Below are 17,775 nucleotides of genomic sequence, written 5' to 3' on the forward strand. Positions count from 1 at the left end.
AGTGGCTGAATAGAATTGTGTGTGACCGATCACCTGACCCCTTCAGGGAAGGGGGGAGGCCACCCTCCAGAGTTCCCCCCCAATCCTGCATCCTGGGGGCTGGGGAGGAGAAAAGAGACAGAGGAAGAGGCCACATGCAATCCTGGTTGTGAGCTCCAATCTAGAGAACTCCATTTAACTAAAAAAAGTGTTAAAGTTATTATTGTTGCTGTATGCCATCCTTTCCATTTCGTATGGGGTTCCCTCATTGGTCATGGTATACATATAGAGTAAATTTGATATTGGATGTTAATGTTATGAGATGTTGTCAGAGTATTTGGAAACTGCCAAATAGTGTAAGTGAATGACCATACATAGGGATGTTCCATTGCATGTTGAATCACAACTGACAACTTTAACTTTTCCAGGCATAATAGTTTAGTGCATTTGCCACTTACTTTGTGATACAAAACACCACCCAGTGGTCTAACTTGGAATTAAAACTGATATACTTACGTTGAGCAAACATAATTAATTACATTTACCACGGCAAAGATTATAACACAGAGAACAACGAAGAGTCAAGTAAGAGTAGAAAATGTACGAGGTCAGAATAGAAACCCCTTCAGCTTAGATTAGAACCAAGTTACACATAGCACTGTAAGCTATGAAGCACTGTAAAAGGTAGCTTCCTAAGGCCCACAGGAGTTGAAACATTGCAGAATAAGCAAAAATTGTTAGTCAGATGAAGAGAAACTTTCTTTTATTCTTTTTTCAAAAATATGGCAATGACTTTGGCATGCCAGGGAAAAACAAATCAACAATTTCTTCAACCTAAATAAGGTACTTCCTTCCATCCTATCCACACACTGATACAAAATGCACTTTTTGACAAGTCCAAATGGACAGATCTGTATAAATTATGCAATCTATCTTGACATAACTCTTAGTTATACAATATTTTAATGATATTTAACAATACTTTCTTTATTACAATTCATCTTCGATAAAAGCTTATCTTACAATTAAAGGCATTGTAATTTAACAGTCAAGGTAAATTACAGGTGAGGGAAAGAATGTGCTTAAAATCAGCAATGTTTACATGTAAACATTAACTCGTGTCAAATGTACAGGTCAAGCCAAGATACTTAACAGCAATTTAAAAGAGCTGATTGGCAGAGATCAAGTAAGACTTAAAAAGTTTGTCCTTTTGTCCTTTCTTTTAAAAAAGTGCCTGAAATTCCAAAACGGCAAAACCAAAAGAAAACAAACTAAAAGAGTACAAAAGTAGACTAAAAGTGAAATAAGTCAAGCACATTTTGAGTCATCTGTAAACAGACAGCAGAGTGTAAACGTGTGTTTTTTGTAACAGGTCATACCAACCTATTTCAAAAAGGATGCTGTGGAGTAGAAAGCCATGATGGCACAAACCACAAGACTTTGTGCAGAGAGAGAACACAGCCGCCAGCATTACGGCAGCGAGAAGCAGCCCATCAGCTGAGATCACGAAACCGACACAACCAGCAACTGATTGTTTACTTTAAAGAGGAATATCCACTGACAGCTTCAAACAGAAAGTAGTTTTCAAGTTTAGGTCTGGTCCTAGCTTTCAAACCCACACAGAATAAAGTACTAGAAAAGAGAGCTTTGATACTATTATCAGGGAAAATAACTTTGATACTATCAGATCTTTTGATATTAACTGTGATTGTACATGTTGACAATATGCTTATATCAAACCTTACTGAAGGGATAATATTATTGTATTACCAGAAAACCTGATCTTCTAAGAAAGGCAGTTGTTTATCTAAGCTAGTGCACCCACTTCACAAAGTGCAGCTTTCCAGAGATTATGTTTACATTGAAACATACAGAGATAATGATTACATCTGTATCCGTTTGCTGCAAGGCATAGTTAAAAAGCATCTACAGATGTTTCAGAATAGCATACATTTGTATACAGATATATATGTACATGGCATTCAAAACTGATTCCTGTAAACCTCCAAGGTGAGTGGTGATATATAGAGTTAAGATAGTGGTACAGTCCCCTCTCTGCGCTCTCCAAATGTCTGAACAGCAGGAAGGGTAGAGCAGTGCTCAGGGCCCTGCATCAGGAGTCTCACTGTGGTGGGGATCTGTCCACACATGCCCCCCCAGCTCCCCTGTTTCTCAGTCCACTCCAGATGCCCCCCCACCAGCTCCCCTGTTTCTCAGTCCACTCCAGAGGCCTTCACTTCCCCCCAGTGTTGCTCCATACGCGCCACACAGACGTTTGCAATCTCCCAAACGGAGTCAGGCACAGAAGCAGGAGACTTAGTCCACGCCGTCAAAGCCCTGGGCGTTCTCAATCGCAATGAGCAGCTTCTCTCGCAGTTCCTCAAAAGACTCGTAGGGAGGCAGGTCCAACCGGTTGAAGCTTCAGAGAGATAGGGAGAGATGGAGGGAGAGCAAGAAGGAGAGGAGGAACAATTTAAAGGGAGATGTATGATATTGCCTCAGGTTAAGATGAATGGTGACTATTAGGAATAATAACATGCTATCATATTTACCATGTGTGAGCTCTGGGGAGTTTGTCTCGTGTGCCCCACTGTTCAATGGTGAACAACTGTGGGCCATTGGAGCCTGTGGGTCCAGCAAAGGATACATATGACATTCATCAGGATACATCACATAACATTCATCGACTCCGCCCTACAAAGCCAAAGTGCAGTATCTGCGAAATTCGAAACTAAGAAAAACTGCTTTTTTGTTTTGTCTTTCACACTGACTGGTCAACAAACCAGTGTTTATTCTTTTATTCTCTCACGTCCACAAATATTGTAGCAAAAAATAACACCTGATAAATGGTTTGTCTTCATAGGAACTCTCATTAAATAAGACATAGTGGCGAAGTGAACTCACCATAGAGCTCGGCAAAGCCATTCATGGGCACTCTCGACGTGCCCGTCACAAACTGCAGCAGACGGATGCGCTTCTCTGCGTCCATCAGGAGCACCGCCTGTGCAAGAAGGGCAGGTGTTAAAGAGAAGCCCCGCTACATGCAGCAGGCCTGACCAGTACCACTCTGATCTCTGAGCCATTAGACACATTACACTCTTTCATACTAAGGAATCTAAAGCTGGCGTGCGATGAGACTACTGCTGAGAATGGAGCCTCCAGTCTTTCTCAGTTGCTAGAACCTGGATGGATGAAGCCTTCACAGACGAGAGCGCTTACCTTCCAGAACCAAAGGATGACGGGGTGGTTGGGGTTGTAACCATTCTTGTACTTGGTGTTCTCTCTCCAGTCGTTCACGTCCACATCTCCCAGACCACACATTAGCAGCTGGAAGATATAATATTGCTATTTTTTAATATTACTATTACTATTACAACGGCTTTGTTGATTATTATTGCGTTATTATAGTGTCAGTACCTCCAACTCATTTTCATCAAATATCTTGATCAGGTCCTGTGGTATGAGTTCATAAAAGCCCTGTAGAGAGAGAGGGCACAAGCACCTCAGACATAAACATAAGACAGAACATTTTTCATGGCAATTTCCTGGGCATATTTGCTGAGATAAAGATTAGTTGAATGGTGTATGCGAGCAAAATATTTAGACTGGACAGCAATTTTCACCTCTTTGAAAGCAGTCATCTGCTTCTGGATGCGGTTGACAAACCTCCACTGCATCACCAGACTGTCAGACACATCAAACAAGGGAAGTGTTTGTCATGACAAATGAGGAGACTGCTAAATTGTTACTGTGAAGCATTTGGGTAACAACGCCCCCTAGCATAGTTTAGTGGTGGGGTGACTATTGTGTTTGTCATCCACTAGGTGGCGATAATACTCACTGTATGTATTCCTTCTTGTTGCGGTCAGTGACTATGATGTCTGCACCTCCCGGAGTCAACTCATGCTGGTGAGTCTGGGGAAAAGAAAGCCCATGTTAATGGAGGCCCCACACACGTATTCACCTGCACCACCTAAAACCACACGGTGTAGACATCAGCCTCTAGGAGACCGGACATATGCCCACCTGGCCAAAGAGCTCCTCATCAATAGTAAACCTCAGGTCCAGGTCTGTGGGGTCGTTTTCCAGAATCCACTTCAACGAGTTAAAGTACTCACTATCCTGTGGGGTGACATGAACACACACTGACACTTACACTCACACCAGTAACCCGGTATCACATTCTGATGTTCTACAGCGGAGTGCTGATGAACTCACCACAGACTCCATGTCCTGCAGTGTGATGGACTTCTGCAACATCATCTTGTAGAAAGGGCGGATGAAGAAGGCTGAGAGTGAAAGGAAAGTAAGACAGATCAACACCTTCATATCACACACAGATGTTTTTTTAAAAAAAAGGATAAGCGGGCATCCTCAATGCCTAATAACACCGCCCACAATGAGCAGAGGGGCAACCTAATATTTGGCAAAAGAACACAGCTACCCAGACTTACCATCCAACAGCTTGCCATGGTAGACAGCCATGCCAGCCACACGGCCAATGAACTTGAAGTAGGACAGGTGGTCCTCATTACACAAGCCAGAGTTGGGGTTAATCTGCAGTGTGTAGTTATCCCTGCATAGGCACACAAGGAATTCCGATTATTCTCACGCTGCCATTTTAAGATTTACAAGCATGTCAAGAATTCAATATAATTGTTTATTTCCTGGTAAACACACATATGAGTGGCTGTGATTACAAGTGAATAAATCCCCTTTTTGATGACTTCAAATAGTCATCACCCTCCTCCCACACGCTATTAATGATCTATCTATCTCTTAATAAGTGGATGAAGCAAGAAAACAAGCTTCACTCTGAGCATGTGGCTCTTCTCATAGCATTGTTTCTGTTTCTAATTCCAAGAAGATGCATTACACAAGACTGAAAACATGCCCAGTCCTAGATGAATGAGGCTCATTGTCCACCGTTAGGAGATGAAACCAAATAAAACGCTGCTGAGAGATCAGCCTATTTGGCCACAGTACTCAGCAAATGGGGGGGTAACACACTGTGGAAATCAAAGACATACACTGTCTAGGTCTTGAGGTGAGATTAGCACAGAAATCAGACTCACGTGGCAGAGTACTCAAACAGCCCATAATAGGGGTTGAACATTTCCTTGGAGATCAGGAAGAACCACTCCCTGGCCACCCCGCCGTAGTCGAGGCCTTTCTCTCCCTCAAACTCGACCCAGAGGCGAGCCTTGAGCACGTCGGGCCGCTTGACGGACAGGATGCGCCGGTAGGAGTCCTCCAGCACGGCGTTCCTGCGCAGCTTCATCTCAAAGCGGTTGGGGACGTCCACCTGAGGGAGGAGGGAGCAGGCAGGCAGGATTAAGACAGATACACAAAGGAGGAGGAAAACAAAGACAAAGACAGAAAGAGGAAGAGGGATGGAAAAAAAACATCCATCGGTAAGCGGCAAACGTAATGCAACGCTCAGACCATACGTTTTATCTCGTTCCTAAGCAACACAAACGGTTTGTCAATTGAATACTCTTGCGTTGCGCTTTGAAAGTTGAACCAAGTTCAACGCTCAGCTTGTTCAACGCTAATGTTACGCCAGCGTTGCCACCGTTCCGCTGCCGAACTATAGAGAACAATAAGAAATCTGCTGCTTGCCGCTGGTTAATGTGATCCGCCTTAGAGTAATCTATGCCTTAAATCATAGGTACTTAATTGCCATTTGATTGCTTCAGCTCTTGTGGCTGAACTAACAAAAAGTAAAATTAGGGTGGAATGAATTGCATATGTTTGTATGTGGTACTTACCGGTTTCTTCAACTTTTTCCGGAAATAGTCATACTTCTGCTTATAATCTCTGGAGTAAGGCACTGCCTGCAAAAGACAAATGCAGTAAAATTTAAATTAATTAGGAAATGTTCAGTTAGGATTGTGCATTTTCAGAACATCACACAAACTGTACTTTGACACCACAACCACTTCTAATCTGCTAAATGCCTAAACCTGACACTGGCCATCCCAGACTCCACATCCACAGCCTTAGGTTTGCAGCCTTCTAAAATCAGCATCAAAGGGCTTGATTTATGACTAGTGTGAAAAAAAATGCCTAGCAATTTCCTACAGAGATCATTATCAATAAATAGGTTGAACACATGTTTCTGCATATTCCTCAGATTGAGTGCACAGGTTCTTAAGGAGCTCATGATTTGGGGATGCTTACTGTGAAAAAACACCTATCGTAACATCTTCATGAGTACTGGCAAGCTTTTCAAGCAAATACTGGTCCTCAAAGACCTCTTACGGCATTAAGTGGCAACTACCCTCTTTCACAGGTTTCAATAAAATCTTCCCTAACAGGCCTTCTAAACTCTTAATACATGTACAGTACCCTCCAGAATTATTGACACCTCTGCTAAAGTTGACTAAAACCGGTATAAAAAATGATCTGTTGGTGATTTATTGTAATCTCACAATGAAAACAATTAGGAAAAATCCAACCTTGAAAGGAAGATTTATTTTGAGAAAAAGGAAAATCTCAAAGAAATAAATATTTTTTAACTAAAACACATTGCTCACTATTATTGGCACCCCTGAATAATATTATAGACAAACCTAACAGAAGCATTTTCCTATCTAATTTCAATTTATTTAAGTTAATTAGAGTGTCTGTGAACTTGCAGAAGTAGTTCATGACTTTCTTTTTCATGAAAGGTATGGAAATAAATTCACACAGAGGCTACTGTACATCCTCTAGTCATTTTTTCAACATCGGAAAGACAAGAGAATACACTACATTTAAATAAAAAGAAAGTGTTTTGACATTTGTAAGTCAGAGAATGTCTATGACAACTATGTACCTTGTTAAAATGCCTATATTTACAGTTCAAACAATGATTTAAGGGTTCTAATCATCTGGAAATGTGACAAACATGCTTCGACAAAGACCCATGGTTATCTTGCCCCCACGATGGTAAGAGGTAAGATGGTAGGAGGTAAGGCAAAAAATTCCATAAGAACCACTGTTTGAGAGTACAGACAAAGGCATCATCTTGGGGTCACCAAGTCCCCAACAAAATCTTCAAAAGTGACCTCACTGCTAATAGATTATTTAGAGGGCATGTCAGGTAAAAGCCTGTCCAGTCATTTAATTACCAATGTAAACAGCAGGAGTTACTGAATGGTACAGTGACTTTGTCTGGAAGTGTGGTCTATTGTCAGATGAAATGAAAATTGCTTTTTGGCTAGAAACACTTTAGGTGTGTTTGGCGTACATAGAAGAATGGCTATACTAAAAAGAACCCCATGCCTAATGAGAATTATGGTGGAGGAGCTGTGCTATTGTGGGGCTGTTTTTATTCCCAAAGGCCTTGGGAACTTCCTTAAGGTGCATGGTTTCATGAACACCAAGAACATTTTCAAAGGAAATTCATCTGAACTCACCTGAACATTTTCAAAGGAAATCTGTCAATCTCTGCCAAGACACTAAAAGTTGGTTATGATTGGATCATTCATCAGGTCAATGAACCAAAACAAATGTCCAGTTAAAAACAAATATGGTTTGCTAAAGACAAAATCAAGCTTTGGCCATTGCCATCTCAGTCCCCTGATCTCAACTACATAGACATTACAACAGTGGGGTGAGTCAAAGAGGAGAATACACAAGTGTGGACCTAGGAATCTGGACGACCTGGGGAGATTTTGTAAAGATGAACGGTCTTAAATCCCTTGCTTCATATTCTCCAACTTTATGGGGTGTCATAGGATAATATTACAAGTAGGTGTGCCAATAATAGTGAGCGACGTGTTTTTGTTAAACATATTTATTTATTTATGAGATTTTCCTTTTTCTCAAAATAAATTTGTTTCCCTTCAAGGTTGGATTTTTCCTAATTGTTTTCATTGTAAGATTACAAGGCAGTCACCGACAGATTATTTTTTATACAGGTGTTTAGTCAACCTTAGCAGAGGTGCCAATAATTCTGGAGGGTACAGTATGTATGTATGTGTATGTGTGTGTGTGTGTGTGTGTGTGTGTGTGTGTGTGTGTGTGTGTGTGTGTGTGTGTGTGTGTGTGTGTGTGTGTGTGTGTGTGTGTGTGTGCATGCATCTTCACTTCTTGCCAAGAGCACCAAAATGTACTGGGTATCATCTATAACGTGTGCTTGAAATAGACTATGACCTAGTCTAGTGCATGAGATCATGATGAGTCTTTGCCAGGAAAATCCACGGAATGAATAAACAATGCAGGTCATGTGACTTACTGGTCCTGTAATGGCCGAGTTCTGTAGTCTGGGATCTTCCCATTGGGTGGTCTTAGTGTCTGTGGGAACAAAATATCAAATGATTAATGGTCCATGTGGGGATTCCAGAGACATGCTCAAACATATAAATATATGTTGAACATTTGCTTACTGTGATCTATGTAGAATATCCGCCCGTCGCTGTGGACTCGCTCCTCCCAGCCAGGCTGAGGAAGGGACATTATCAACAGATTTCATATAGACATACAGATTTCATTTTATATAGATTCATTCTATACACCACACTAGCTCTGAGCATGCCATCCTCACACCCCGAGTTCCTGTAGCCAGATATGTTCTAAGGTATTCTTCTACATAAGAACTAATGTGATTTATGTTGTGTGGTACATGCGCATACAAACAGCAAGTGACTGCTGGAGCTGGGACTTACTGGTAATGGTCCCAGGTCACCAGGATCAAGTGAGGGCTGTTTCCTCATGTGCACAGGGATTTTCAGCCGAGGGTCTTCCTGCATGGAGTCATATAAACAGGAAGTGGGTGAGACAAACAGGAAGCTAGAGTGAATGCCATGGAAATGTACAGCAGAGAGATATGACAATAATGCCGTATGACTCACATATATACACACACACACACACACGTAACACAAACACACCCATATGCAAGGGCATGGTTAAGCAGCAGGGCAGCAGCTCAAAACAAAAAACATTCCAGGAATTTTGGCTGGTGCCAAACAAAACATTCAAGAAGCCAGGAAGAAACCTACAGTGAGTTTCCGTATGCACAAAGGACCTTGCTTAAAGTGAAATGCCTAATGCCAAGCTCAGCAATTGTTCTGTTCTTGACAATATTCATATATATATTCAGCATGCATTAAAAGTTGTGTTTGATTTGTGTTGTTGAACATTCTGATAACTTGTGCCTTGTTTGTTAGTTGCATGCCATATTACGCTTTATCAGAAATCAGTCATAGTCAGGAATAAACTCATCCCAACGGTCAGTTCAGTCCAGCCACATTGCTCCTCAGGTAACCATGTGGATGCCTCACCCATGTGGTGGTCTTTGTGTTGTGGTCGATGAAGAAGGGCCTTCCGTTGGGGGCACTGCGCACCTCCCAGCCGTTGGGCAAGAAGCCGGACTCGTAGGCCTGCTGTGGGCCGGGGGAGTTCAGCGGAGATGCCTCAGGAGAGCGCACGGACGCCTGGTGCCCAGACGGCAGGGACATAGCCGCAGCAGCCGGGGACATAGCCACCGGGGACGCACTGGCCTGAGACAAAGCTGCCGGGGGGACACCAGCTTGAGACAAAGCTGCTGGGGACAGACCAGCCTGAGACACACCAGCCTGAGCCAAAGCTGCCTGGGCCGCCTCTGAAGTCGTCTGCTGAGAGACAAAGATGAAGAGACAAACCTTTAGGTCAGAAGGAATGATCGAACATTTCTATATGAACAGCTGTGTAGCTTATGCATTATTAAAAATGTTGCACAATACACACTTCCTACACTAAACTAACAGGCACACATTTAACACATTACATTGACATGAACAAATTTAGGATCTCATAAGAGAGAGCCATCTGTTGATGTGAGGCTCAGCATTGAGGTGAAATTAAGAACGACTATGAGCAGTTAGAGAGGTCTACCTGAATGAGTGGTCGCGTCCATGCAGTGGTTCTGTTGTTGTGGTTGACGTAGTAAACCCGACCCTTAGAGTCCCGCTTCTCCTCCCACCCTGGGGGAAGGCCCACAGATGTGGGCAGCAACTAGCGTGTGTGAAGAGAGAGAGAGAGACAGTGAGATAGAGACAGAAAGAGAGATAGATAGATAGATAGATAGATAGATAGATAGATAAGAGAAGGGAGGGAGGAGGGAAGGGAAGAGAAAAGGAGAGAAATAAGAGAGGGCAAAAAAGACAAGCGATGCAAGAATGCCTGCTGGGGTGGTCTTAAAATAGACTAGCAGCCTTCAGCGGACAATATCCCCCTAAATCACTGGCAAAAGCTCAGATTCTCCCAGGAGCTGGATTGGATTTGGACGCCGTTTCCGTTTCAGATGAAAAATGGCCCAGACACGTTGCATCTGGAGGCTGGAAGACTATATGGGGCAGCCGCAGGCTTCAATCGAACAAGACAACTACACACTCAGCATGCACATGCGCGCGCACACACACACACACACACACAAACAAACAAACAAACACACACACATGCGTGCACACACACACACGCAAACAAGCACGCAAGCACGCACGCACGCAAGTCCTACAGTCTGAACTCCGGCCACCACAATAGTGTCAATGTGACAAGCAAGACTTGTCCTCGACACCAAGATGTTCAACAGTGAAATTGGTTACTTTGCTCGGAATCAAATGAAAACAGTGAAAATAGGACCCTTCAGTGCATACAAATGAAGACACATTGTGTTTGCCAACCTGAATGGATACATACCACTGGGTGAACAGGATGTTCTTCTGCCGTCAGGGTCTGCCCACTTCCTCTGCGGCTTGAGCGGCCCTGTGGCTGCGCACAACAAAACAGAAAACAGGGTTAACCTCACACTGGGTCCCTTTAAAAACAATAGCTTAACCCTTAGAACCCTACACTGTTTTAAGGGCATTTTCACTACCTTTAGTTATAAGCATTTATCCTGGTCATTGTAAGTGCCATACACACATGCTATCCATGCTACCCAGATCTGCCACAGTTTCATGTATTAATACTTTTTTTGATTTTTAAAATACAAGTGTATTATAAAAAATCTTCTCACCACTGCAAACTGGCAGCTTGACTTGCCTTTCATGCATCCGTCCTGAATCTGGCAACAGCATTTTCACTACCTTTAGTTATAAGCATTTATCCTGGTCATTGTAAACTTGCCATTTACACATGCTATATTTTTTCAGCACAGTCTAGGCCAGCGGTCCCCAACCACCGGGCTGTGGGACATTCCTAACCGGGCCGTAGCCTACGACATGAGTTTTAAAAAAAATGCATGCAAACTAAACTAAATTTAATTCGCAATAATGTCACGTTTTTACATGGCATAGGCCTATATGCCTATGTTGTTTGATTGCACGCATGTTTGCATTTTGCCAGGTCTATTTTCTTACGTCTGTCTGTCCCGCCTTCAACACTTTACATATTGCCTTCAGCGCTGCGCAGCCTCAGGTCAGCTCACTTAACTTGATCAGTTCTTGGCGAACGGTAGTGTCACACGAAGTTAGCTAAACTGCTAGAATGATCAACAAAAAACAAAACATCTTTAGCACTGGCCAGAGTGTTTGAGTTGCGAGAGCTGCTGCAGAGATTTCTTACAGAAAAAAAAAAAAAAAAAGTCACCGTTAGCTGCACATTTTAGTGATGAGGACTGGGTGTCAAAACTTGCTTACCTGTGTGGCATATTCGGGTTGCTTAATGACCTCAACCTGTCACTCCAGGGGAGAATGACGACTGTCTTTAAACTGGCAGATAAAGTCACTGTATTTAAAGCCAAGCTTGATTTGTGGGGACGAATGGGAACGGGGTGTATTTGATTTGTTCCAAACAGTAGTGGGGGTTTTGGGAGAGACTGAGGCAGGGCCCTTTCTCTCGCAGCTGGTGCGCGATCACCTTGTTGCGCTTTCAAATGAGTTTGAGCGTTAGGCTACTTCCCATCCTCCAAAGATCCACGGCAAACCAATGAGTGGGTCCGCAACCCATTTCTCAATATGCAGAATAGTCCTAACTTGTCAGCGCAGGAGGAAGAGCAGTTGATCGAAATTGCAAATGACGGTGGTCTTAAGAGTGTGTATGAGGAAACCTCTCTGGCGGGTTTTTGGATCAAAACCAAAGCAGAATATCCCAAGATAGCCGTAAAAGCGCTGAAAACGTTGCTACCATTTTCCACCACGTATCTATGCGAGGCCGGGTTTTCTGCAATGACTGCAACTAAGACCAAAATGACACACTGAGGGTGTCACTGTCTTCCATCACCTCCAGATGGAACCTTCTTGTTGCAGGGAAACAAGCACAGGGCTCCCACTGATTATATTCGTAATGCACGTTTAGTTCCCATGTTTTGTTCCCATATTTTGTTAAGCCTGTTCACACTTGATAAATGTAGCTTCAAGTTGTTCAATTTTCATAGTTCATAGGCCTATTGTTACATTTTTACTTCTTCAAGTTCACGTTTTTCACATTTTTAAGAGTTCGTTACCTTCACTATTCATACATAACTGGAGCTAGTTCTTTTCAAGTAATGCATGCACAACACATATGGAACATCGAACCCCCAACCCACTACCTCCCCACCGGTCCGTGAAAAAAAAAAATGGGAATCAAACCGGTCCATGGCACATAAAAGGTTGGGGACCCCTGGTCTAGGCTACCCAGATCTGCCACCATTTCATATATTAATACTTGCATTGTCTTGTAATTCATAAAAAATCTTACATTTTGAAATGCATCTTACCACAGCAAGCTGCCAGCTGGACATGAATTACATATATGTGTAGGACAGACTGTCCTGAATCTGTCAATATAAGAACCATGGTGGAGGGGAACCTTGGGGCTGAGCAATTTACAGACATATGTGGTGTGCGTGTAGCCTAGAAATCTAGACGCGCCCCTAGCGGCCGCAAAATACATTTGCTGCCAGGGCTAGTGTGCGTGCACCTTACAGAAATAAATGCCATTTTTTTATTTGGTGATGGAAAATGACCTTTCTGCGCTCCATATCTGTGACACAAACTAATCTGACCTGTCTTGACCCGAGTTTGCGTGTTAGCCAGTGTGTGCACTCATGATGATTCTCTACAACAACTTTTTACTGCATTACCATGAACAAAGTAAAGGCAAAAAGGTGTTGGGATGAAACAAATAGGGATGCAACGTGAGCCTTGAATTGCATGCCATGCAGGAATTTGCTAGGATCTCAAAACCGGATTATGAAAATGCTTTGCCACCACAACACACAAAAGCGTGGGGCAAGTCGAGCTATATGAAGTTATTATTTTGCTGTCACTGTCGTCTGTTTTATAACCCAGAAGGATGCATCAAATGATAGCTCTGTGTCTCCTCTTTCATCTGACATGCGCGGCATATCTATCCGATCACAGGTTCGTGAGCAATTCAAACGAGAGTAATGGTTGTGCAGCGTTGGTTGGTTGGTCTTACCGTGAGGGAGGTGCGTCTGTCGGTGGGTGTGGCGGCAGCGCTGGTGCTCAGGCGGCTCAGCTCGTCACAGAAGGAGTGGTACTCCATGGGGCAGCGCGGGGAGCAGGGGGAGCGGGGGGAATGGGGCGAGGGAGGCGAGCGTTCACTGGAACCGAGACCTGCGCTGGGGCCGGCGCTGGGGCTGGCACTAAACAGGGCGTTCTCGTCCTCAGCGATGATCTCCCAGCTCTCGGGAGACTCGCGCCGCTCGCCTGACATCTCCTCGTGCTCCGAAATCTGCCGGCGGGTGATGAAGGCCCGCTGGGCTTCCAGGTGACTGTGCTGACGCTGCTCTGCCTCCACCTGGCTATCCCTGCACCAAACAAACAAAAAAGGGAAACATTGAGAGCATGTCCCTTTACATCCATGACATTTACACCACTGATGAATAGATGAATGTTGTGAGCTCTCTTTAGAACATCAATTAACTTTCAGATGTTTGCACAAATATGAGGTAGTTCCACTTTTATTGCCCTAGTACAGTGTTTCCCAAACTTTTTTTCTGGGGACCCACTTTTTAAAAATGACAGACCATCGCGACCCATTTCACTTCAGATCTAACATGCAACCTGCATGCAACCATATTGTTTTAGGCCACAGGTTCTCAAACTTTTCTTGGGGGTATTCTTGCATGCTACGCAGTAATCACTCTTCAGCATAGTAAGCTGTTCCTGTATTTCTAAAGAGTGATGTTGTAGGCTACGTTGCGTTGCAGACAAATGGATCCATAACACCGTCAATTTCTATGTAAACATAGCAAGTAACTCAAGTTATTATATTGTAGCCTATTTTTGGAGGTTTCTTTATTTGGAAAGTTGAATCCGCATTTTCCTCTGGAGTTAAACGTTTGTTTGTAGGCCGTATACCAAGGCCGTGTATTGATGTTGTGACAAGCTATGTTGTAAGAATGTGAAATGAATAAATATCAGAACAAGAGGCTTTTGCGCAATAGTCAAAAGATAATGCGCCTTTACTGTAGCCTATAGAGTTTGCGGGGTGGAAAACGAGAGGAAATAATAGCGTTTAAAATGTCCATTTAAATTGTAGCCTAATAAAAATGCACTGTTGAGCGTTTTAAATCCGAAATAATAAGGAATGTGAGGAGGTTGCTATTAACTTTAAAGAGTGCATCTACAATTGAAACTATCTACAGCCTACAACAGTTTCATTTTGCGAGTGAGATGTCCAGGCTGTCCCCTGTGCGACGTGTTCGCCCCCAGAGCTATTTTAAATGCAAAATTGCACAGAGGGCCGTGACTATGGTAAACAAACTATATCCTAATGGAAAACTGATAGCTTTCCTGGCTAAATGGTAAAAGTTAGGCCTATTAGACAACATAAATTGTGCTGACGACCCAAATAAAATCTCCTGCAACCCACCTGTGGGTCGCGACCCAGTCTTTGGGAAACACTGCCCTAGTACACTTCTATATCAATTTGCCAAACTTGTTGTGAAGTTTAAATGGACTGTAATGTTGAAAATGATCGGTCTGATAAGAGTTCAGAGCAGAGCAAAATGTTAATGTTGTCAGACATAGCTTTTTAGTGCTTTTGGGTCTGAAATAAGAAGTGCCCAAGATGCCTTCACATTCAGACATAAGAGCATGCACTTGGAGAAAGAGGAGGGCTGAGGACGTACTGCAAGATGGGTCTTTGCCACTGTGTGGTCCTGGTCTCGTGGTTGACATAGTAGGTCCTGCCCAGGTTGTCCTGCCGCTCCTCCCAGCCAGGGGGCAGAGCAGGCAGCTGGTGGTTGTGCCGAGGCCCGGACATATCTTGACCCTCCAGAAACTCCCAGCCTGGCTGTGGGAGGAGAACAGACGCTTGCTTAGTCCCAGCCCCGCATGCTATTTAACAGCTGACGCAGGGTCAAACCGCCCACCCCACTGCCACACGCCCTGATCTCAACCATTAGCCATAAGCACACCACACTGAGCCCAGGCCAGTGGCTTTGTGGTAGCTGTGTTAACACCCAACCTGACTCAGCTCGGAAAGAAACACGCAGCAGGTGGAGGTATCATAATTGTCACGTGTGTGTGTGTGTGTGTGTGTGTGCAATGACTTTGCAGCCTCTGAAGATGTATGATATGAGTGTGTTTAATCAGGGAAAAACCGATATTGCTGCCACAGGTCTTGCTAAGGAGGTCTCTGAAGGGTGTGAGGGGTGTAGAAGGGGATAAATATAGTTTGGCCTGCCGGGACACAGTGTTCCTGGCCAGTAATTACATTAAACCGGCTGAAGAATGATGACTGGCTGGTTTCATCAATAAGCACCTCCCAAAGATAGCAGCCATTCGTCAGAGACATGTTGCTTTCCAGTAAATTCTGGTTGGACAGGTCTGGCATGTCCCAGGAAACCTACACGCCTGATATGTTTCACGGTTAAATAGCTGAGCAGGAGCCAAAAGACACATGTAACATGTGTTGGGCTGCTTCATTAGGACTGGTTAAGTGTGCCTATGTGGGGGAACGGATCAGAGGATGGGAGCTCACATCCAGGTCTTCATTCTGTTCGCTGGTGTCCTCCTCAGAGCCGCTGTTCTTGGGCAGATATGTCATCTTGAGACGTAGATGGCCCTTGACTCTGGATTTGTGGCTGCTCCCAAAGATACAAAAGCATAAATTATGGTCATGACAGGAGAAACACAGATAACAGGTCATACATTACTCAGAATACACAGTATTTTATCATAAAGTCTTGATTATATGGCCCATATAACTAACAAACAAACAAACAGATTTATATATAAGGAACACGCTCACATACACACTACACAGTTATAATGTAGCAATGAAACACAAACCTTCTTGGATGAAGGAGAAAATCCTTGAATGTGTATGGTCTCTCTGTGTTAGGATTTTCTGTCTGAAATAAGAAACATGCTGTTAAAATTCATTGATATTTTTAGGCACAAAACACACATCAGGGCTGTGCATGCATGGTTGAAACACTGACTGACAACATAACAATAATGCAGGTGTGAGTGTTTATTATGACACCACACACCAGGAATGTTTTCCCAAAGCTGTGTTTCTCCGAAGCTAAGTAGATACAATGATGTGGAACCAACCATTTCAGAAAACAAGGCAGTTTGAAGTCATGACACACACACAGACACATTGTTCAAATCCAGAGGGAAAACATATTGAGATACTATGCAGAAATGCCATAATATCAATATATAAAACACACTGAAGCCAATATCACAGACAAAAAAATATAAATGTTCTCACTGGTATTTGGTGCAGAGGCACATCCACCTGGCCCAGAAAGTCATCTCGAGTCTAAAAAAAAAGAACACACAAGGCACATACCGACACCCTTAGTTCGGTGTGTGTGAGAGAGAAAGAGTCTAGAGAAAGCAGATTGCTTGATTGTATACAAACATCACACATACTGTACTTGAACAGTTTTAAATCATTGGAATTTGGTGAAAGAGTATAATCAATGGCGACCTCCAAGGAGGAAAAGGCTCCGGAGCAGATTATGAAAGAAACAAAAGAGGCACAGAAATCAATCAAATCTGAAAGATGTCAGACCTTAAATCAAGGCCAAGTGATAATGAAAAATGACTGGCGGATCCACCTGCTATTCGGATCTGTTCCACTATGTAGTAGTTTTTGTGTAATTGTGCCAGCAAACAGCTAGACAAACAGACAGACACACAAACAAATAAATCCTTTGGTGGAGACAATAATAAAACTTAAAAGCAGGACAAGTTCAGAAAGTAAAATCTGGCCACATCAAAACAGAAATCTGTTCTCAATATCAATTTCTCAAATTCTCAATATCAAATGGTTTAAAGGAAGCAATCACAGGAAGTCTCACTAGTGACCATTCACAATGTACTGTTTCAAATGGCATATACTAAATATCATAAAACATTTTCTCTGTGACCACAGAAATATTTAAACAGATAAAGTTAAGTTGTCGTGTCATCTAGGTCTTAAAACACTGAGGGAGAACTAAATGGATAATTAAAACCACACACACCACATTAAACTAACACAAACCTGCCTGACGAAACCTTTCCTCTGCCAGACGAAACCCTGTTCATATTCCACACAGCACCAGCTACCCCCATTTACAGTCTCAACACTGTACCCCTAAATACAGGGTGAGTCAACATATCTTCATGCTCTAAACACATTCAAAGCGGGCACCTGAGGCTTTCTGACCAAGCAAGAGCGGATTCATCACAAGCTGCCAAACTCAGCTGGTCAATTGGTGGGTATGACATATATAGAGGTAAAACAGTATCATTCGAGGAGACACAGTCATTATGAGAGACACAGTTAGATTATTGATAGTCTGGTTTCATGTTTCATTTCACCCAACTGGCTAGATCAAACATAGACAGCTTTGTACAGATGAAATTGAGG

General features: G+C 43.1%; 1 protein-coding gene across 5 annotated transcripts in view; it reads right to left on the reverse strand.

Moving 5' to 3' along the window:
- Nucleotides 1-725: 725 nt before the first annotated feature.
- nedd4a (NEDD4 E3 ubiquitin protein ligase a) overlaps nucleotides 726-17,775 on the reverse strand; it is a 44,868-nt gene continuing 27,818 nt past the window's right edge. For 3 of the 5 annotated variants that reach the window (XM_048262784.1, XM_048262786.1, XM_048262782.1), the window contains 23 exons: nucleotides 16,627-16,677; nucleotides 16,197-16,258; nucleotides 15,886-15,988; nucleotides 15,032-15,195; nucleotides 13,354-13,705; nucleotides 10,648-10,719; nucleotides 9,844-9,963; nucleotides 9,252-9,584; nucleotides 8,634-8,711; nucleotides 8,355-8,409; nucleotides 8,204-8,262; nucleotides 5,751-5,816; nucleotides 5,055-5,284; nucleotides 4,434-4,555; nucleotides 4,198-4,268; nucleotides 4,006-4,101; nucleotides 3,821-3,894; nucleotides 3,603-3,663; nucleotides 3,397-3,456; nucleotides 3,199-3,306; nucleotides 2,884-2,980; nucleotides 2,532-2,604; nucleotides 726-2,398 (listed from right to left, as the gene is read on the reverse strand). In XM_048262784.1, the coding sequence (XP_048118741.1) occupies nucleotides 2,296-2,398; nucleotides 2,532-2,604; nucleotides 2,884-2,980; nucleotides 3,199-3,306; nucleotides 3,397-3,456; nucleotides 3,603-3,663; nucleotides 3,821-3,894; nucleotides 4,006-4,101; nucleotides 4,198-4,268; nucleotides 4,434-4,555; nucleotides 5,055-5,284; nucleotides 5,751-5,816; nucleotides 8,204-8,262; nucleotides 8,355-8,409; nucleotides 8,634-8,711; nucleotides 9,252-9,584; nucleotides 9,844-9,963; nucleotides 10,648-10,719; nucleotides 13,354-13,705; nucleotides 15,032-15,195; nucleotides 15,886-15,988; nucleotides 16,197-16,258; nucleotides 16,627-16,677 (2,610 nt within the window). In that variant the 3' untranslated portion in view covers nucleotides 726-2,295. Of the gene's footprint in view, nucleotides 2,399-2,531; nucleotides 2,605-2,883; nucleotides 2,981-3,198; nucleotides 3,307-3,396; nucleotides 3,457-3,602; nucleotides 3,664-3,820; nucleotides 3,895-4,005; nucleotides 4,102-4,197; nucleotides 4,269-4,433; nucleotides 4,556-5,054; nucleotides 5,285-5,750; nucleotides 5,817-8,203; nucleotides 8,263-8,354; nucleotides 8,410-8,633; nucleotides 8,712-9,251; nucleotides 9,585-9,843; nucleotides 9,964-10,647; nucleotides 10,720-13,353; nucleotides 13,706-15,031; nucleotides 15,196-15,885; nucleotides 15,989-16,196; nucleotides 16,259-16,626; nucleotides 16,678-16,932; nucleotides 16,952-17,775 lie in introns of those variants that run through there. The other 2 variants (XM_048262787.1, XM_048262783.1) reach the window with 2 other exon arrangements.

Source organism: Alosa alosa, chromosome 14, assembly GCF_017589495.1.
Source record: "Alosa alosa isolate M-15738 ecotype Scorff River chromosome 14, AALO_Geno_1.1, whole genome shotgun sequence".
NCBI classification, from domain to species: Eukaryota; Metazoa; Chordata; class Actinopteri; order Clupeiformes; family Clupeidae; genus Alosa; species Alosa alosa.